Here is a 21,857-nt window from a genome sequence, read left to right on the forward strand (position 1 = left end):
GTAAAATAGTAAGAAGAAGAATCGATTCGGACATCATTTTGAAATCACTGTTGAGTTTCCCAGCTGACAGGTTGAAGACGCGGGAGTAGAGTTACAAGATCGCAGAGACTTGACGATGGATATCGATGAAGAAGATAGAGGTATTTGCAGTTAATACATTTATTTGATTACTTGTTTTCGGGTGAACACTTAGCAACTGTTGGACCTTGTTTAATGAATTTGTGGACTCGAGCAGTGTTTACTGATCAATGAATGCATGTACACTTCATATAGGTGATTCTTCACCACCACCACCACCACCACCAGAGACTCCGGCCACTAAAATGTCCAGAAAACAGATATTAACACTTATTGCAATGGCCTCCATAAACTTCTGTTCAATGATCTGCTATTCCATTCTGGGACCATTTTTCCCAAATGAGGTACATTGATTGTATTTTATATAACATGACTTGTATAATAAACTATAACATGAAATTGTTTTATGTATTCTGCTCAGGGCGTTTACAGTTTTTAATGCATGCTTTCTGCTTCAGTATAATACAATGTTTTCATGATTCGTTTTCTAGGCAAAGAAGAAAGGTGTCAGTCAAGCTATGATTGGTTTAATATTCGGAATCTATGCATTATGCACTTTGGTGGGCTCTTTGATAATTGGTAAATATGTAAGTTAATATTCATTTCAGAAGATAATTTTCAACTGTTTAATAGATTACACATTATATCAGTGCATTTGACCTCTGTTTCAGATTGTCCAGATAGGAGCTAAGTTTATGATTGTGGCAGGGTTGTTCATATCGAGCGTATGTACTGTACTTTTCGGGTGAGTATATCTGTGTTTTGTGTCTTTTAGTCCAGGTCTATTAGCTTTAATGCCATCTATAAGTGTTTCCACATTTTCTTTTTAGTAGATAAACATATTTAAAATACACAGTCCTATTCATAGCATAGGTGTGTCCATTTTTGTGTTTGCGAATAATATCATTTATTCTGCAGGTTTCTTGACCAAGTGTCTGATGGTACAGTTTTCATTGTGCTCTGTTTTATCACACGGAGCATAAATGCAATCGGCTTTTCTGCTGCTGTTACATCGTCTTTTGCGGTTTCAGCAAAAGTTTTCCCCGACAACATAGCAACTGTTTTGGTGAGCTGTGGTCAGTGCATGTTTTTCAGTGCAGTAATAGTGTTTTGGAGTAAACTGACAAAGGATGCACTATTGCTCATGTCACAAAGACATGCTGTTTCTCAAGAGAATCATCATTAGATTCTGTTATTCCGTCTGTCTGGTTGTTTAGTTTCTCACAGTCGGGGCAGATACACAATGATGGAACCATCCTATGGTTTTAATAGATGTATTAAAACGTGTCTTTACAGTGAAGCAGAAGGTGAAATCATTAATGTCTTGTTTTCACAGGGCTTCATGGAGATTTTTACAGGGCTTGGCCTGATATTGGGGCCTCCGTTGGGTGGTTGGCTGTATCAGTCATTCGGATATGAAATCCCATTCGTTTTCACGGGATGTCTTCTGCTTGCAACAGTACCCCTCAACATGTGGATTCTACCGAGCTTTGGTTAGTGCGGATTTCATACTGGTTAAATATCACATGATTTTAATAATTTAATTTAAAGTCTATTCCATTTATCATACTCCTACTTTTGTCACAAGGATGTGATTGCCATGTGACTGATTTTGTCATTGTTTACCCTCCAGCCATAGAGATAGACATGTCTGTTTATCTCATTCTTATATAGATGCTGTTCCTTCCCAGAATTCCTTCCTCAGATTGTGTACGAGAATAAAGATCCTTCTCATCTGCTTTGTGGTGTTCACAATGAGCTCAGGACTTGGCTTCCTGGATGCAACACTGTCCATATTTGCCATTGAAAAGGTTCATCTTTAGAAAGTACATTGATATCTATTTATTTATCTATCATATTTTATGCATTAACAAATAGATTACATGTTTTTTAATGTAAAGTCGCCATAGTTTCAATCAGGGAAAATGTTTAAAACTCTTCATTTAAAAAAAAAGGTTGTAAAAATGTTAATGTTAAAAGTTCTCCCATAATAATACAAAAACATCTTTGTGAATGTTTTGTGTGAACAGCTTAATCTCAGCGCTGGTTCAGTGGGGCTGCTCATGATTGGACTTTCACTGCCGTATGGGGCGGCATCACCCATCTTTGGTGTGATCAGTGATAAATATCCTGTAAGTCAACATTTACAACAATTATAAAATATGATTACAGTGATGACTGGATTTTCTCAAAAGAAAAAAGATTTGTTTGAAATTTCTAATATGACATTTGATGATTTACCTACCTTCCTACTTATTTGCTAATTTATTTAAATTAATTTTGTTTTTGAAGATATTTAGTATTTAATTTGTTTTTGTTTGTAATTGATTTTTAGGTAAATATAAGCATACATAAAATTGTATTCAGTAAGAAATCATTTCATCTGTGGCTGTAAAATTATGCTCTGTGCAGTCAATTAGGAAGTGGATGATGGTGATTGGAGGAATGGCCACAGCAGTGAGCTTCTGTTTCCTTGGCCCACTTCCTGTTTTTCATGTTAGGAGGTAAAACATTACTTTCACATTTGAATGTTAATTTCTCAGCTTTTGCTTTATAGCATGTTAACTGTCTGTGTCCAGGTAGCAGGACACTTGGTGCGCTTTTTTATTGCCTTTTTTCCTTATCAAATATTTTAGTAAACACTCAAAATTCATCCTTTGAAAACTGTTTTGAAATTGGACTTGGACTTTAAAACCTTTTAGTGTGCTCTATTTTTGGTTAGATAAATGGCTTTGATTTTCTGCAGTTTTAGTTTAGCCTAAATTGTTTAGTAAAATATATAATTTGTATGAAATGCAAAAAGAGTGAGTTTAGTACATATGCTGCTTTTCTGCAAACTCAATCTTCTATAACTTTTTTACACCCATTTCTGAACTGCTTTCACTGCTGCAATAATCTGCTGAGTGTCTTCTTTAAATAGAAACCAACTGTTATTGCACTGATCCGTTACTAATAATTTAAATGTTTTTGTTTGTTCAGTCAGCTCTGGCTTACCGTCCTCATGCTGGTCGTGGTAGGCTTCTCTCTGTGTATGACCTGTATCCCCACCTTCGCTGAGATGATCGCTTGTGCACAGTGAGACTTTAATTCACTCAGTTATGTCAGACTAGATTCCTGGAATGGTTTGAATAAGTACAGTTAACCCTGAAACTAGTGCTGGGCAGTATGACCAGAAATCTCTATCACGGTATTTTTAAAGATTCTGGAGGTTTCACACAAGGTGGCTGGCTGCTGGCTGGCTGCTGTATAAGCCATAAACCCTGCATTCCATAATCGAATGGGACACATGCCAAAATGAAAAAATCCAATTACACTTCAAATAATTTTTTTCCAAAGATGGTTTCTGTCATTTATTTAGATCATTCTTATCACGCAGACGTATGTTCAAGTGTTCTTTCTTCCAATAGGTCTGGTTTTAGTTAGTTATTTGATGCTATAAAAACGGGGTGTAAAGAACCGCAGACCTCATGGTATCTATGGGCAGCAACATTGACCTTATAAAACCTGGCAAACGTGCACAGACATGTCTAGGTAGCAGCAGTGCAGATGTCTACTATCCAGTTAGCCAACCTCTGCTTCGACATCGAAGCACCCTTCTTAATACCACCATAACAGAGAAATAACCGGTCTGAGTGTCTGAATTGAGTGGTAGTCTTCACATAACATCTCAAAGTTAAGCACTCGAATCAGACCCTGAAGAAGTGTGAAAAGAGGCCAGCTCAATGCTCTGATTTATGAACTGAGGAAGGAGGACTTTCAGAGGAAGAACTGGGTCGTAGGACCACCCCAGAGCAATCTAGCAACCAACGCAATTACAACTAACCGACAGTGTATGCAACTCACTGCCAAAAAAAAGAAAAGAAGCAGTCTTCAGGGACATCCATTTATTGTCAATGCTCTGGAAGGGCTTAAACTGAGATGAACTAAGGAATGCAAGCACAAGTGGCAGATTCCAAGCAGGCTTCAGACGTCGTGCACCCTTCAAAAAACAAGACTTTGAGATCCAAGAAAAGATCCCAACTGGGACATGATATGCAGAAATATCAGTGACGTACACCTTCAATGTGGAAGCCACCTTGCCCTCATCCAGTAAATGTTGAAGAAACCTTAAGACTCTTGGAATGTCACATGTTGCAGGATCGAGCCCATGTACCTGACACCATGCAGAAAACAGCTTCTAGAGAAGGGTTCAACTCAGTGGACAGACCCAAAGCTGTATGTGAGCTGGATATGGATGCCAGATGCTGCCCTCTAACTTGGAGAGAGGGTCCTTCCCTGGGGTCCAAGGTTTGCCAGTCCAAAGTTTCAGTAACGAAGGAAACCATGGTCTGGCTGGCCATCATGGTGCCACGAGTAGAACGCTGTGCTTGCATAAGGGAGATCCTGTGTAACATCTCCCATTACAGAGGGATTGGTGGAAACGCATAGACTAGGCAGTTCGGCTAGTCGTGAGAGTGCATCCTGGCCCAAGTGACTGGACGCTTCTGTCTTTGCAAGCCACAAGCGACAGTGAGTGCTCATCTCTGAAGCACCCTATGAGGGAAGCATCGGTCGTGACCAACTCCTGCCGAGAGGTAACAACACCCAGGGACACCCCTGCCTTAAGGAACTCTAACCGTCTCTATGCATGTATGCAATGGTGAAAAATTTAAATCAGTTGGTGGCATTGTCTGGTAGGATTCAGCAGCAAACCATTGTTCCATAACTGCAGTGGTCTGAGGTAAGGTAAGCATAGTGGAATCACAACTGTATCAGCTGTTAGCATCCCTATCAGCCGTAAGACCACTCTGTACTGCAAAGACACAGCCATGCTAAAACGAGTCAAGAGTTGCAGAATGTTCATTGCTCGTTTCTGAGAGAGGGCGGCAGACATTAGTTGGAAATTCAGTCATTCCTATGAATTTCGTGGTCTGTGTTGGAATCAGACAGTTTTTTGTTTTGTTTCCATTCACAGAAACGCCCAAATTATGAATGGGTTTCTAAAGTAATCTGGAGTCTTGCACAGCCTTCTGTTTTGTGAGGGAACAAAGAAGCCAGTTGTCCAGATAAGACCGAATACATATATCTCTCATCCAAAGAGGAGACAGAGCTGCGCTCACACTTCTTGTGAAAATGCGAGGAGCAAGGGACAGCCCAAAAGGTAGGACTTTGAATTGGTTGATTTGATTTTGGAAACTGAAACGGAAAAACTTTCTGTGATGAACAGCAATCAGAACATAAAGGTATGCATCTTTCAGGTCGATACTAGCAAACCAATCGTCTCATGTCACAGACCGAAAAAACCGCCAGCTATGCGCAGCGTTCAAAAAGGAAGGACCTTCAGGAACAAATTAATTTGCCTTAAATTGAGAATTGGGCGGCAACCACCATCCTTCTCGGAACAAGAAAATATGTGAATATCCCCTTCTGAACGAGGGGATCAATTCTTTCTATGGATCAAACAAACTACGTCCCTGACAACAGTTGGGACAATTCTTGAAAATCTGGGGGGGGGGTCAAAACTGGGAAAACCCAGGGTCGTAAAAAACCCAGGGGTCTAGTGTGTTGTTCCTGCAGTACTCAAGACTGACCGCTAGCCCAAGTACCTCAGGCTTTATGTGTGCGACTTTTAGTGGCAGTGGGGGGATGCTGACAGGTTCCTCCTTGCAACTGTTGATGAGGTGCTCAAAAAACTTAAAAAGCATCCTCAGTATACACAGTAACAAGGTCTTTGAGGGGGCTGTGACTGAGGTGTGGCGTGCTGGCGGAAACGTTGCTCCTTCATGTTTGGGCAAGCCACACCTGGCGACGGGCTGCCTAGAGTGTGGCTGTAAGGTTACCCCTTTCGCGGGTCACATGGCCCTTTGTCAGAAGAGCCGTTTGAAGGAACTGTGAAATGGAGGGATCAACATTTGTTGTTTCCAGCATAGCATGAAGTAGCTCACAAATTGTGTTTTCTGTCTGAGTTACGTAGGTGAGAGACTCGTATGCCTTTTTTAGCAGTGCATCCATGCAACCACTTTGCACACTGGGACATCTTACATTACCTCGTAGAGCCTCGTCAGGAGACACCACCAAGGCTGTGACAGGCTGCTCTATTAAACTGCCCAAAAGTTTGGCTGGGCAGGTGACTCATCAAGACATAAATAGGCTAAGCTAAGTATTATCAGAAAGGGACTATCTGTCTGAACTGCTCCCCCACTAGACCCCGCTGCTGAAACGCTGGTGAAAACATCCTGGGGTGAAGGATGTGCAGTAACATTTACAGCACCCCCATGATCACGAAAAAAAACACACATCCAAAGCACACGAGGAAAGCACATCCAAGTCAGAAAGATGTGAAAAGCAAGGGGAATTAAGGGACTCTTCTCCCATCTCCCCGCTTCTGACCATTCTTATCCTCCTGTGTTGTCTTCACAGGTTGAAGTGAATGAAGCAAACATTTGATCTGCACAGCAACCATGTTAGAGAGTGAAGTTTCCTTAGGACTTGAATGTTCTTCACTTTGTGATGTGTCCCTCTTCTTAGATGGGAGTGCTGGCTGCTGAAGATGCCCTGCATTTCTGACCTTGTGAAAGGGCTAAATCCAACTGCCTGAGCTTTACCGTTGAATTCGAGTCTAAATCGACAATGGGCAAAAGACTGCAATACAGACACGGGTCCGTGAGAGCCTCTCTCAGATGTTGAATACCCAAACACGACGGACAAATATCATGACCATGGGAGAAGATTATAAGGGCACAGCTTACAAGTCAGTGGGAAACCCCTGGCAATCGAGCTGTGAGCCATAGTCACTCATAAACAACCTTTAGGATAGTGCCGTAAGGTTTTGAGTCAAGTGATGGTAATGAAGCAAGAAAATATATAATAATATTATTCCTCCGGGTAGAACCAACAGGCAATTCCAACGAAAATCGTACAAATTAGAAAAAATATATTTTTACAATGGTTGATGGTTTAAACCGAGGGGCACAGAGTATAATATAGGAACCGAGAGGCACAGTGTTACAGACGAAAAACCGTCAAATGAAAAACAAACTCACCAAACGCTGGCGAAATAATATTCCAAACCTGCTGAAAATGGCTTAGGAGCTCACTGACAGCTTGTGAGGACGATATCTCACTGCTGTATAAAGAAGAATGTCACAGAATTTTTGGATGAATAAAACAAAAGTAGGGCTGTACAATGAATCAAATTTCAATATGGACTTGTGTCTGTGATTAAAGAGACTGCGATTGAAATCTTAAGTCTGCATGGTCTGCGTCTGTGAATGAACATCTCAGTTCTGTTTCTTTCCTACTGACCACTAGAGGCAGTGTAACACTAGTGGTTTATTGCAGAACCAGCTAGATAATTCGAGAGAATATACCAACAAAGTCATGTAGTGACATATGCTGAGCCATGGGCGTTATAAGGGGCTTTCACTTTCTTGCCTGGTTGAGATACGCAAGTATTTTGTTAAAGCTGCAGTCCGTAACTTTTTGGGGTTAAAAATAATCCGAAATAAATTTTTGAGCAAGTACATAACCAGCCAGTGTTCAAAACTATCTGCTTGCCTTAGCTCGATTCAAAACGGTAAGCTTGTAATAATGTTTTTAATTCCAGTGGTACTGGTGAATTTCCGCGGGAAATTCGAGCATGTCTTTGCATCATTACGTCACATCTGTACACATAAAGAAGGGGTCTCGGCTAGTAGGCTATGAGTGTGAGGATGCTGGAGGTGGAGATTTATAGCCTTTTCTCACAGCACTTGATATAATTAAACTTAGCAATTTGATGGCGGATCCAGAAAGGTTCAAACGACAATCACCAGTGACAACTTAGATTTACACGTTGTAAAATGCGAAAGACTTCGGACTTCAGAGTGCCTACAGAAAAAAAGAGACTACAACCGGGCCCATGCGAAAACAAGGATAAATATCTGAAAGGCATTAAATGTATTCACGCAATGCTGATGTTGTTAACATTAACAATATAAGAACAAAGTATAATTTGCACGGTTTGACGTGATTTGATAAGCGATCGTTAGATTTAATCAGCGCGATTTACTGCAATGCTTTTTCCCCTTAGTTGGTCAGAACAAAAGTGGATGTTACTTACTTGTTCAGACGACATTTTCCGGTGAAAATTCTTATGTTGGTCATACTTCCAAAAAGTAGAATCTGTGATTGCGAATGACAGTTTCCACACCGGCGTGGCGACCGACAGCCGCACATTCTCCTCAAACATCGGATTCATCCGCGCTGGGCCGTGCCGAGGCACAACCCGCGTAAAGTTGATAATTCTGCGAATAACTGCAATTGCAGATTTCAAACAGAGATGGCGACAAAGAGGAAAAACTATGGACTGCAGCTTTAAGTAATATTGACACTGTCAAGTGCAGCTTACAAGAGTAAGTTCCATTTGTGATTGGATTACGTTTGCGTTTTCCGCATCGTGGAAATCATAGGGCTCTACATGTTATTTTTTTTAATATTAATGAGAGTTTGTTGTGTGGATTTATTGTTGTTATAGCCATTAGAAAGAAGGATATGCAGTTAATACAAGTCCCGTCTCAATACACTCCACTTAGCGCTCTTTGTGGCATAGATGCAGCACTTGTTCATTAGGCGCTGACATAGCGGTATTTGAAAAATGCATATCGTACACGAAATTGAAACCGGTATACTCCCCAGCACTACCTGAAACTGAACAAAATGCTACAATACAAACCTGTAATATACTCTGTTTTGATGCACACATTCCTGTTGTTGCAGTGAATATGGCTTTGAGGAGAGCTTGAGTACACTGGGATTGGTGTCAGGGTTGTTCTCTGCAGTGTGGTCTGCTGGGTATGTATTGAATTAAAGATTACATGTGTTACTCAAGTGTAGTTTTTATATTTCCGTCATTAAACCTGAATGACCATTTTCATGTTGAAGCATGTTCTTTGGGCCGACCTTCGGAGGATACATCACACAAACACTGAACTTCGAATGGAGCGCAGGAGTTCAAGGCGCACTTGCCTTTCTCGCTGTAAGAACAAAAGATATGCAAATAAATGCGTAACAGACCATTTTTAAAATAGACCTATCTTTTCTTATCTGAAAAGTTTATCAGTTATGTATGCATTTTTGTACATATTAATTTATTGGCTTATATGTGTACCCTAACTTTCTTTAGGCCTTCCTACAGTTAATATATTTCACAATAGAACACATTCAAAACAAGTAAGTATATTTTTAATTAACTTTATTAAATATTATTAAAATACAGTACGAGTCAAAAGTTTGGAAACATTACTATTTTTAATGTTTTTGAAAGAAGTTTCTTCTGCTGCATTTATTTGATCAAAAATACAGAAAAAAATATAATTATTACAATTTAAAATAATTGGTTTTCAATTTATTATACTTTAAATTATCATTTATTTTTGTAATGCAAAGCTGAATTTTCAGGATCATTACTCCAGTCTATCACATGATCCTTTAGAAATCATTCTAATATGATGATTCATTATCAAAGTTGGAAACCGTTCTGCTGCTTAATATTTTTTCATAACCTGTGATACTTTTTTAGGATACTTGGATGAATAAAAAAAAAAAAAAAGCACATTTTTTAAAAATAGAAATCTTTTGTAACAACAATATACACTACTGGTCAGTAATTTGGGTTCAGTAATTTTTTTTCTTTCGTTTTTTGAAATAAATCAATACTTTTATTCAGCAAGGATGTGTTAAATTGATAAAAAGTGATAGTAAAGAAGATTTATATTATTAGAAAATATTTTTTTATTTTGAATAAATGCAGTTCTTTTTAACCTTTTATTCATCAAATATATTAGGCAGCAGAACTGTTTCCAACACTCATAATAAATCAGAATATTAGAATGATTTCTAAAGGATCATGTGATAGACTGGATGTCACATGTGACACTGAAGACTGGAGTAATGATGCTGAAAATTCAGCTTTGCATCACAGGAATAAATAATTTTTTAAAGTATGTTCAAATAGAAAACTATTATTTTAAGTTGTAATAATATTTCACAATATTACTGTTTTTTCTGTATTTTTTATCAAATAAACGCAGCCTTGATAAGCATTAGACTTCTTTCAAAAATATAAAAAAAATCGTAATGTTTCCAAACTTTTGACCTGTATTGTATATATTTTTTAATCATTATTTAAAATATTCACATAACTTTTTCAGCTGGTAAAATGTGGTGTACTCTGAAAACACTGATTATGCATAATCATATTTTATTTATTTCAGATCACAAAAGGCCAAAAAGGTTGAAACGTCATCTCAAGGAGAAAAATCCCCTCTTCTCCCGAAGACAGATCATCTCAGGGTTGACATCACCTGAAATAAGCTGCTAAAATATTTTAAATGGGAGAACAAATTTAAAACATATTGCTGCTAAATACAGGTGATGTGGACTATGAGAGAATGGTGACAAATGAAGAACGCAGAGAAGCTCAATACATGTATTATTTTGAGATGGACGCACCATCCCACATCAATTGAAACCTTAAACAGGAGATCTGTGAACATTTACAAAGTAAATGTTAAAAGTCCTGTAAGAAGATTGACTTAAAAGAGGTATGTATTAAAGTTTAATGAATAATTGTAGCGAGGTGATGTTTACACCAAACAGAGTTGAGACCAGTACAATGGATTATTTCTGAGATCTTGGTTTCATAAATCTTTGGGACTAATGCAAGAATGTGGGATTTGTATTTTTATGTTACTTAACATAGATTACCCGTCTAACCATAGTTTGCGCCTGTTCCCCATTTCAGCTGTTTTTACAGATTTACATATCATTGCCATATTCCTCATGGAAACAACTTCAACACGTACGATTTTACAAAATACATTTTTATTACAGTATTTTTCATAGGAATGAGATCCTTGTGCTCTTTGAGCTGTAGTATAAATATAGATCCATCCAACATTGCAGAAGTTTACCCTTTTACTTCACAATTGCCTGGTGTGTTGTAAAATCTTGCATTAATGTGTCATATAGAAGTGCATAAATATATTTAGTCAACTGTTCATTAACTCTGGTGCTAAATGAATGGCATAGTTAATTTTGTGATGTGAGAAAAATACATTTATTTGAAAAAGATCATTATGATTATCATTATAGTTATTGTTACATTCAAGATTAATTTAAATAAAATGTTACGTTATGACATGAACAATAAAATAAAAACTTGAGTATTTACATAAACACAATACAAAACAATCCTGTAAAACTACATGTAACAAATAACAGTATCAAATTTACAAAATATATATTTTAAAATAAGGCCAACTACAAAAGATAGATCCACATAAACTCTTGGGAACACGTTGTTGTGTTCCTTCATAACAGAGGTAAGTCTTAGAAATCAGGTCACGTCAGTTCGGTCCTTCAGCTTCAAACGCACCATTGGCCTGGCCTAGTCTGGGGAGGGGTCTCCTTCTAGATAATGCGGAAGACATTTCATGACCTGAGGACGGGACCTGAGGAGGAACAGAGGGAACCTCACTCCGCTTCACCTTTTTCTTCTTCTTTTTTGTTCTATAAAGAAAATGAGTGAAGAAAATAAGATCAATGTGCACATGCTATTGCAAATCGCAAAAAAAAAAAAAAGTTAAATCCTGTTTGAGCATGAAAAAGGTCTGCAATGTTACAAAGCACAAAGTCACTCCAAAGGGAGTTATTCTCTATATCAGTTTCTGAACTCCCTGAAACGCTTCGATTGGTAGTCTTGAATTTTCTTCCGGGAACGAGCACGTCACAATCAGTGTTGGGGGCAGTAACACATTTCAAGTAACTCAAGTTACATAATCAGATTACTTTTAGTAAAACCTTAGTTCATAATTACTCAAGTAACTAGTAAAGAAATGCATTTACAACAAAATATCTGAGTAACTTTTTCAAATTAGTAATGCCAGTTACATTGTTTTCCCATTTATTGACTGACACCTTTCCTGTCCCCATGTTGAGAGAAATCAGGAGTGAGTGCAGAGGCGTTGTGTGCGCTTTTGAAACATGATGGTTATTGTAGTTCTAGACTACAGTAAATGTGAGCACGCATTTACTTGATTCAGTATTCCTCAAAATAAATAAAAATAGTGAAATGCAAACTCTGAATATTACGCAAACCTGCAATAATTAAATATGTTGAGCAGAAATTTACTTTATGTATTTAATTTCACTTTATGAACCATTGTCTTTGTTACTGACCTTTGATGATCCAATTCAACCATACTAATAAGTAAAAATTACTTTAAACATTTACATTTAATCATTTAGCAGATGTTTTTATCCAACGCAACTTACAAATGATATGTATTTGATATGTATTGTTTCCTTTTTTTTTTTAATCGCTGAAGTACGAGTGTTGAACTTTCTTTTCCTGCCATCCAGAATAGTATCACAGCTGAAAGGTTTGTTTGAGCTGCGCCCTCTACTGTACAGCCATGAATTTCCTTTTATTTTATTTTATTAAAAACAAGCAAGCCCAGCCCAGGTGAGAAAAAGTAACGCAAAAGTAACCTAACACATTACTTACCATAAAAAGTAACTAACACATTTAGTTACTTTTTTAGGGAGTAATGCAATATTGTAACAGATTACTTTTAAAAGTAACTTTGCCCAAAGCAGTGATAACCCCCCTTAGGGTAAACAGAACAGAACCAACATGAATGTATGCAGATATCATTAATTCAAGATTTCAAAGTACAACATAATTTGAGAATTTATTCTGATTCGAGGGAAATCAGAATGCCAAATCCTGACTGGGCGAGAGGAGGAGCTGGGGATGGAGGAGGGTAATTAGCTCCTGAGAAACGCGATAGCTGCTGATAATACTGAAGGAGCTTATATATGTATACGGTGATAGGCGTCGTATTCCTATAGGTAGACGTGGATCAGCTGAAAGTCAGTTGATGCGAGCTTGACTAACATGACCTGCCAGAACTGACGCTACACTTGATTTATGGTATATCAGGACACATTGCACTTTTTGGAAAGAGAGGCTTCATAGAGACGGGAACTAAACGGGTGCGTTTCCCGTACAACGACGTAACTCGCTACTTAACTACCATAGCACGATGCATCGTTGAAGAAATCAACTAGCTAGTCACAACTGATTCCCGAAATAATACTGTTGCAAAGTGGTCGTTCAACACGTTAGTTAATGATGTCACGCAGGTGGTGGAGTAATAACTAATTTCAGTGAATCTGTTTGAGATCGAATTAATGCTAGATGTTTTGCTATAAATTACGGACATAATTTTTTACTATTTCTATAGTAATTACTAATTACTATTTCTCATTTTTCTCAGTTATTTTGCTTGATTTCCAGATTCAATCATAAGCTCGTTCTTACGTACTAGAGCACGTTTCGCACATGCACACTCTTCAAAAACGACACTTTAAATCTCTTGACAAACTAAAATACGTAAATTACATTTGTATGTATTCTAAATAAAAGATACAGATTCTCCTGAGTGTCAGCTTCCTTATTTTGCTCGAGAAATTTATTTTTTGAGTCCACATGTCTTGCAAACAAGAAACTTCTGTCGTTCCAAACACACATGCTGTTTGCGAATGTTTGTTGGAACGATAGTTTCGGGAAAAAACGACTTGTTGAACTATGCTGATAACGACGGAACTTGCGACCATAGTTGGTTAACGATACTTTTGCGAAACGCACCCCAGAGCATTACTGACAGACTGAAAAATATAGTTTCTTGAACATTCAAGCATGAAAACCTAATCTAGCAGACCCTAATATCAAAATCAAGACTTTGTAAACGGGAATAATAGGTCCCCTTTAATTCATACATGGTTGAGGATGCTTCAGGGTCAGTATCCAGCTCTGAGATGATCTTCAGTTCTCCAGAGGCACTGATGGCTGCAGACAGCTGCAGGAGGAACATCAGGGACAAAGTATATCATTATAATTATAGATTTTAAGATTTTTTTCATCTGTTTGATGGGAGGGATTAATGATAATTTGTCATTACCTTGACTGGTGTTGCACGCTCAACTCCATGTTGGTCTAACAGTGATGGTTGTGCATTTAAAGCTCTTGAAAGCTCCTCATCAAAATTCCCTATGTGAGATACATTTGGATTGGATTTAGACAAGATAATAATCGTACATGTGCTTTTGGTTATCAAACCCCCCCATTCGCGTACCTTCATCAGCCACATAGGATGCTGGGAAATATCCCTCTTGCCCACTGACCAGTCGCCCAAACCACCAGCTGTCGTTGTCTTTGTACAGCACATGGATCACGTCACCGCGGCGTATCGACAGCTCATCCGATCGATTGGCTCTGTACTCATACAATGACACAACCTAGAGACGATTTCATTCAAGAGATCGTAAACAAAAAAAATTATAAAGTAACTTTATATATATAGTGATATAAATAATAAAACTACTTAAAGTTTACCGTCTGATAGATTTGCCCAAAGTCTGCCTCTTCTTGTTGAGAGAATTCATAATCCAGTAAACTCTGTGGACATTAACACAATTTTCATTTAATAGACTAGGTTCTTCCATAGTTCATAAGCAAAATTGGATTATTCTTCAGTGCTAAATAATACTATTTTTTATACTAACTGAAACTGCTAAAAAACAAAAACGAAAAATATAAAAAAACAAATATATATTCACTACCTTTCAAAGGTTTGGGGATTTTTTATGTTTTTGAAATAAAGTCTATTATGCTAGGCAAGACTACATTAATTTGGGAGACTTAAATAACTGTTTTCTATGTGAATATATATATATATAAAATAAAAAAATTCCTGTGATGGCAAAGCTGAATTTTTAGCATCATTACTCCAGTCTTCAGTGTCACATGATCCTTCAGAAATAATTTTAATATGCTGATTTGCTGCTCAAGAAACATTTCTTATTATCATCATCAATGTTGAAAACAGTTGTGCTGCTTCATATTTTTTGTGGAAACTTCTACATTTTTTCAGGATTCTTTGATAAATAGAAAGTTCAAAAGAACAGCATTTATTTGAAATAGAAATATTTTGTAACATTATAAATGTCTTTACTGTAACTTCTGATCAATTTAATGCATCTTTCCTGAATCAAAGTATTCATTTCTTTCAAACTTTTGAATGGCAGTGTAACACACAAACTGATCACAGTGTCTTACTTTTTGTTGTTTGAGGGATGGAGCTCTTCTAATGGGCTGCCCAGCAGGACTGTAACCACCTGTGAAAGGAGAAGAATACTTAAAGCTTAAAAACCTCATGACATGTCATTGAATGGGGTTTTTAAGTACCCTAGAAACAAACTAAAATGTTTTCTAAATACTCAACTTTGTATTCTTCTCTACAGTGTGCCGTGCTCTTCAAGAAGATGCATGTTTAAGTTATCCTATATAATATGATAACGTAGAGAACGTACTGTTGTGTGAGCTGAGTGTTGCCTGTGGAATGAGTTGAGCGCCGAGAGACGTGGACATCTGTAGTTTGGAGTGAGGGGACAGTAGAGATGGAGGAGGAAGATATGAGGTCAGGCCCTGAAACAAACCACAAAAACAAGAGCCTATTATTGAGGATTAGTGTCACAGGGCTCAGGATGGTGCATGTTGTATGGTATGGTGTCAATTTTTATATTAGTAAAATTTTCATTGTCAATATCATTGCAAATATTTTGTTCAAAAGCACCAAAAGAGACAAACAAAACATGCCCTCTGCAATAAATGTGCTTTGGCTCATGTTACCACAGCCAAAACTAGTACTGTTTATGTCTTAAAATGTAACTCTAAAAGCTATATTGCTAGTATAACTTTTATAGCCAAGTGCAAAAAATATCAACTATTTACCTCTAGGCTTCTTCCCAGGTGAGACATGCCACCTTAAAAAAACAAACATATTGTGTTAATTTACAACAGAATTCATTCCACATGGATTAAAAAAAATGCATCTCATTTTCAGACCCTGTGACCATTGGATTGGACATCACATGGCTTTGAGTACTGCCTGGTCACTGATCAACCAATCACAATGAAAATATGAGCTATAACTTTATCTCATAAAACCAGCATGGCTACATTTTATTTACTAATTTATGTTCATGGTAGCTTCATCAACTTGCACCTATTATAATCTTGATCATATCAAGGGACAATATTCAAAGTTAAGTTGTAGAACTTTAGAACTTTAGCGTTTAATGTCCATCTCAATGTACAGGTTAGGGTTAGGGTTAGTCTGTTAGGGTTAGTCCTAACAGCAACACACACACACAATCATATATTTATCAAAACCAGCAAGTACACACAAACACCCACAGACATATACACACATACTCAGATTCAACCAACAACAAGAATCTAACAAGTTTAAAATAACTTCTTACCATTCTTATTGCACTGCTCATTGTTACAGTGTGTGTTCTTTTCAAAATTTGCAATGCTAGTTCACATACTGTGTTTAAAACTCTAGTTCATAAGTACTGTATGGTTAAAACATGATTAATTTTCTGTTGCTTCAGTCCTGGTGTCCATTGTAGTGGAAATGAATAGAAAGAGTTGGCACAAATCTTGTTTCTTAGACATTTATACATTGGAGAAGAGCAAATATTAAGTGGATAAAAAAAAAAAAATCAGGTCTGAAGGGGTTAATGTCAAATAAACATTATCATAAATATCACTTGCCTTGTTCATACATATCCACACCAGGGGAACTACGATGGGGCTCCTGCAAGAAAATGGAAGAAAAGTATTACTGACTGATTAATGACTAAATTATAATGCTGATAATAATCAATGACATTTTTACCAGTACAGAGTCTAGTTTCTGTTTGACCCGCTGCATCTTTAGGGACACACGAGCTGTGCTGGCGAATCGGTCCATGCCGGTGGCAGAGGTGTTCTGAAAGGTCGTGACCTCTGATGAATTCCTGCCTGTCTTACTGTCCAGATTCTCTGAACGACTCATCCCTCTCAAACTCTCCACCTCCATCTGAGCCACTGCGTATGAGCACAAAACACTCATCTTTACACAGAAAATCATCATGTGACTTTTGTGTTTCTAAACACTAGCCATCTTTTTGGCATTTTGGGATATCGCATTTAAAACACAAAAAATGACATGTCATTTTGTCAAATGACATGTCAGGGAATGTCAAAATGCGCATAAATTCTGAAAATGTGCATAAAAACGTATGAGCTCAATTGAGGCTGATACATTTTTTATAAGCTAACAAAACATGAGCATAAACTACGATGGAAACACATTTACCAAAAAGCGTCCTCAATGCCCATCAAAAAAGTAATGTGACTGCGCAATGGGATCTCATTGCATAACATGTGAAATGTTGTTTTGGTCATTCTGAAATGCCTTAAGCCAAAGTCTGTTATCAAACCGGTTCGATATAATTATCTCTTAAACGTCAGCGTTTCCAAACAGCAGGCATCCGCCTCCGAACGCAAGATAACATGACCACGTTTATTGCGTTTTGTCTGCGCGCTCTGAGGTGCAAGTAATTTATGATGTGTACAAAAAAAGACCCAAAGATTTTGAAAAAATAAGTTAAATTCACAACTTTGGATGGAAACATAGCTAGTGATGTATCTGAATCAGTGTTTTTTTGGAGGACTCACCCTTCTGGTCATACAGATAGAGATGGATGAGCTGGTTTTGGCCAAAGGAGCAGAAGGCCACCATGTTCTCATGAGGGTGGAAAGCAACAGCTCGTATTGCAGATGAATAACACAGCTCAGAGTAAACGGCGACCTGGTCACCTGAACAAGAGAAATTCAAATTCAACCTCCACTTGGATTTTTTTTTTGTATTCAAACTAATGTCACATGAACAAACACGAAAACAGGTCTCATCGCAACTGCTTGTCGGCAAGTGTTAAGAGCAGTATGAACTGACGGCGATATCTATGGACTTTCAAGGTAATCAGCTAACCTAGTGTAACCCCAACGGTTCTACTCGCACCACTCCGAGCGGGTTGAAACCTAGCGTGTCTGACATGGGAGGCGGGTACACCTCTTGAGGCCAGGGGAGTGAGGTTTACTCGCACAGCTCTTAGTAGAGCTGCGTTTAAGTTATTTTTTAATGTCTTTCCCTCATTAACTTCCATCCATCTCGTTCACTCTGATATACATCACTGCTTATATTCCACGCTTGCCCATTACTGGTGGAACCCTTGCAATGTGTTTAAATGGAACGCCTAAGCCCTTGATCACTTGGAATCCGCTATGGAGCTGATTTTTTATTTACAGATTTATGAACTTGTTTTATGCACCATTCTATAGGCCTGTATGTATGCTTGGGCTGGTCTGGTTTGCTCACACAGCTCTTACTAGCTGGCCATCGTTACACTAGCTAGGTAATTTTATTGTCAGCGTTTCATTCAATTTTGAAATCTGAATGTTAGAGAGAAGAAGAAAAATATATATCAATCTGCATATGCATTGGACATTGGTTATGCTCATCTTTGGTAGCTCCTTTAAAGGCATCTAGAGTAAAACAGCTCTATATGAAACAAAGCACATACACAAGACCTTAAAGGGATATTTCACCACTGGAAAGATGAATGCATATTTAAATTGGGTCATTTATGTAGTAGAAATGTGAAATTATTTTAGAAGTTGGTGCCTTCTAGACTGAGAAAAGCCAGAAAATGTATTTTTGGCTCATGTGGATGAAAGGCAACAACTCCCAGAATGCACTTGCTTCGCTGCCCTACGAGGCCACTCCCAAGCCACGCCTACCGGTTACAGAGGGCAGTATCGGAAGAAATGATACAACTAGGCTACTAGTTGACTCGAAACTGAAAAGACACCGTTTTATCGTGAGATCCCCCTATGGGCGGGTTGAAAACATGCGGAACTAGCGCCCACTACTGGCTGTAGTCAAAAAAGCCTCTGATGACGCTAAATGACGAGTTTTTTTTCCAGACACACAATACAGAAATCTCTCGTCTCAGGGGGACATGAGGGAGGGAAGCACGGTCATTTCGAAAATACTACCGGGTTTCTACTGATACAAAGCCTAATGCTAATCGGTGAAGTATCCCTTTAACCGGAAGCGATGTGACCTGTTTTACAGAATAAAGAAATTTGTTGCACATGACCCATATTGCCTCAAAACAATCTCCAAACCTGTTTCAGAGTTCCACACATACGCCAATCCATCTTCACTGCCGGAAAAGATGAAGCTTCCACAGGGAGTGAATGTGCTGTTGATTCTCTCCCTGTAGTTGGTGGCACCTATGTATTTCTTCACTGCGAAACTGGAACAGGTCAAACAATTGTTTGTTTCAATATATTTGCACTTTGTTTCTTTTATTACTTTCTGTCATGCTGGTACCATCAACATCATGAACTATTAGCATGTGCACTGATTTTGCTTTTTTTAAAGTCAACATGAAATAAAAATTGACCCTGTTTACTCTTAATACACATATATAGTCTAACTCTGTGCAATGCATCTGTGCACGTTATCAATTCTGAATTAAAAAATATTTAAATTAAACAGATTTTTAACAGAATTTAATAATATTACATTATAGTATTAAATAAATATTCAAATATTAATAAACAGATAGACACTTACATTCTCAAATCCATGACCCTTAAAACACTGTCTTTGGCATTAATTAAAAGTCGTCTTCCATTTGGATGCACCTCTAACGAGTTGATGGATATGCCATTCAGATCTGCCTCTTTAATTTCCTGTAGAGAAATATTGAATTGGCATTCCCTTAAGGCTGGACAATACACTACTCCACATTTGCCCAATTTAGAGTCTGAAGGAGTCTATGCTAGTAGTCGAAATTTAGAGCCATTCTGCAGATATTTGGCATTCAGAGTTGCCAGATTTCGCAGAAAACTGAATAGTCTATGATGGGCACACACTCTGATATTTCTTAGCTTCAGATTATAAATCCGCCCATTAGAGGATATCAAACATGTGTGATATTTTGAGATTATTTTAGAACATATAATATTTAACTTGTCATGTGTCCGTTTTTTGAGTTTAGAACGACTTGAAAAAGCGCATCAGTTTTTAACAGTCCTGTAGTGTATTTCAGCCTTTAGTAGTTCAAATCATGATTTCAAATTGGGATTTATATAGCTCTTCCATGGTAGTATTTGAGAACTCTGTTACCCTCTCAATGCTCCATTGACTGGTCAGTGCACGGCGAGACCCAGGCACAACCTGGGTTCCCCACACAATAATGAGGCCGGAATTGTCCGCAGAAAACATTCTGCTACCTGTGAGAAGACCAACACATCACTAACATCTCAAATCCCAGCTTTAATGTCACATCCAGTGAGTTATGACGATAATTTCCTCTGTACCTTCTGGGTCAAAACACAGTGAATTGATGAAAGTCTTGTGTCCGTCAAACTCTTGCAGAAGTTGCCCATTCACGTCTTGTATGTCCACGTTCCACACCCGCAGCACCCCATCGTAACCCCCCGTCACCACCAGACTCTGGGCATGCGGGTGGAACTGGGCGCAGTACACGAATGAAGGGTGAGGAAGAGTTTTATGTGCAAGACTCTGCAGTCGTTCAACATTCCACATTCTGAAAGACGAAAACAAAACATTTTGGTCAACACTTTCACTCATTTGTGGCATAATTATGGGATGCTTAATATTATAGGATAACTCCGTCTGTGCAAAAAAGCTATATATACCTTACTGTTCCATCAGAGGATGCAGTTAATAAATCTTTATCATCTCTGGACCAGCAGAGATCATACACCACACTCAGATGGCCATTAAAGGACGCCAGAACTTTCCCAGATGGAATATCATATACTAAAAATAAGACAGAGATTCATTGTTAAATATTCAAATGTTAAAATGATTATTTGAGGTATAACATAATCATTTTTACGTTTTTCGTAACACTTTCTTTTTTAATCAATGTAGAATGTGTAACTTTCTAGAATGTGTAACTTCAAAATAAACAGATTAGTGCTCTGTTTTAGGACAAGAAATGAAAACCAATGTAATATGATGAATGTCCAAAAGATGAGAAAATTTTTGCTTTTAAACAGCGTGTACGTGTGTGTGTGTGTGTGTGTGTGTGTGTGTGTGTGTGTGTGTGTGTGTGATTTTGGTTGGGTGACAGTTGTAGGTTACAGTTTGACAAGAGTTTACAGTTTGACAAAAGCACAATGTTGTGTTTTGCACAAATATAAGTAGCCTAAACACTTTTTGCAGTTTTAATGATGTTCTGTATTGAACAAAATGACGTATGAGTATGTTTTTATGTTTCCACTGTTCGATCGCGCCCGTGCCTCTCTCTCTCTCTCTCTGACAGACACACACACACACTCCAGCATTGCAATCTTGACATCGCAGCCTGTTCATCTTGCTGCGTTCACACCAAACGTGAATAGAGCGTCAAATTCGCGTCTAGTTCAATGCTTGAACAGTTTGAATCCATTCGCGCGTATACTGATAAAGCGAGCGTTTGAAGCGAAATAGACGCGCGTTCAGAGCTAAGGCGGGGCTACAGATTAGGTGTCCCTAAAGAACCCGCATATGTCTATGTCTCCGTGTAAATCCATGCACCGAACCGTGACGCACGTACCGAACGTACGTTCAATACGAATACACGTACCGTTCCACCCCTAATAGGTATCGGACCATAGGTATCGGATACATTTTTTTCTCCCCTCTGATATCCGATCTAGCGTTCTGGGCCAGTATCGGCACGATACCGATGCCGTGGATCGGATCGGGACATCCCTAGTCGTAGTGTTATCCAATTGCGTGCAGTGAAATTTTCAAATGCATGCTTGGTGCCGCCCC

At 38.1% G+C, this 21,857-nt stretch overlaps 2 protein-coding genes across 2 annotated transcripts in view; one reads left to right on the plus strand and one right to left on the minus strand.

Moving 5' to 3' along the window:
- Positions 1–11,162, plus strand: slc18b1 (solute carrier family 18 member B1). Its single transcript, XM_084394107.1, has 14 exons — positions 1–140; positions 274–422; positions 570–665; positions 750–823; positions 997–1,144; positions 1,415–1,571; positions 1,753–1,889; positions 2,109–2,210; positions 2,491–2,582; positions 3,058–3,153; positions 8,815–8,889; positions 8,980–9,073; positions 9,221–9,267; positions 10,311–11,162. The coding sequence occupies exons 1-14, from the start codon at positions 116–118 to the stop codon at positions 10,402–10,404; spliced, it is 1,386 nt and encodes a 461-aa protein (XP_084250233.1). The 5' UTR covers positions 1–115; the 3' UTR covers positions 10,405–11,162.
- Positions 10,908–21,857, minus strand: part of ahi1 (Abelson helper integration site 1) — a 17,469-nt gene continuing 6,519 nt past the window's right edge. The window contains exons 12-27 of the mRNA XM_084394091.1: positions 20,732–20,855; positions 20,390–20,619; positions 20,196–20,302; positions 19,641–19,759; positions 19,187–19,317; positions 17,675–17,815; positions 16,851–17,041; positions 16,727–16,769; positions 15,896–15,927; positions 15,475–15,589; positions 15,221–15,279; positions 14,498–14,560; positions 14,238–14,400; positions 14,064–14,152; positions 13,882–13,961; positions 10,908–11,607 (exon numbers count right to left, since the gene is read on the minus strand). Coding sequence (XP_084250217.1) covers positions 11,445–11,607; positions 13,882–13,961; positions 14,064–14,152; positions 14,238–14,400; positions 14,498–14,560; positions 15,221–15,279; positions 15,475–15,589; positions 15,896–15,927; positions 16,727–16,769; positions 16,851–17,041; positions 17,675–17,815; positions 19,187–19,317; positions 19,641–19,759; positions 20,196–20,302; positions 20,390–20,619; positions 20,732–20,855 — 1,850 coding nt within the window. The 3' untranslated portion in view covers positions 10,908–11,444. The remainder of the gene's footprint in view (positions 11,608–13,881; positions 13,962–14,063; positions 14,153–14,237; positions 14,401–14,497; positions 14,561–15,220; positions 15,280–15,474; positions 15,590–15,895; positions 15,928–16,726; positions 16,770–16,850; positions 17,042–17,674; positions 17,816–19,186; positions 19,318–19,640; positions 19,760–20,195; positions 20,303–20,389; positions 20,620–20,731; positions 20,856–21,857) is intronic.

Source organism: Rutilus rutilus, assembly GCF_951802725.1.
Source record: "Rutilus rutilus genome assembly, chromosome: 21".
In the NCBI taxonomy this organism is placed as follows: Eukaryota; Metazoa; Chordata; class Actinopteri; order Cypriniformes; family Leuciscidae; genus Rutilus; species Rutilus rutilus.

Bases quoted from the DNA above. Each gene is read 5' to 3' on its own strand.
- slc18b1 (XM_084394107.1), top strand. From the start codon at position 116: ATGGATATCGATGAAGAAGATAGAG. The intron at 1,145-1,414 runs GTGAGCTGTGGT...TTGTTTTCACAG, and splicing joins ACAACATAGCAACTGTTTTG to GGCTTCATGGAGATTTTTAC. The intron at 9,074-9,220 runs GTAAGAACAAAA...AACTTTCTTTAG, and splicing joins GCGCACTTGCCTTTCTCGCT to GCCTTCCTACAGTTAATATA.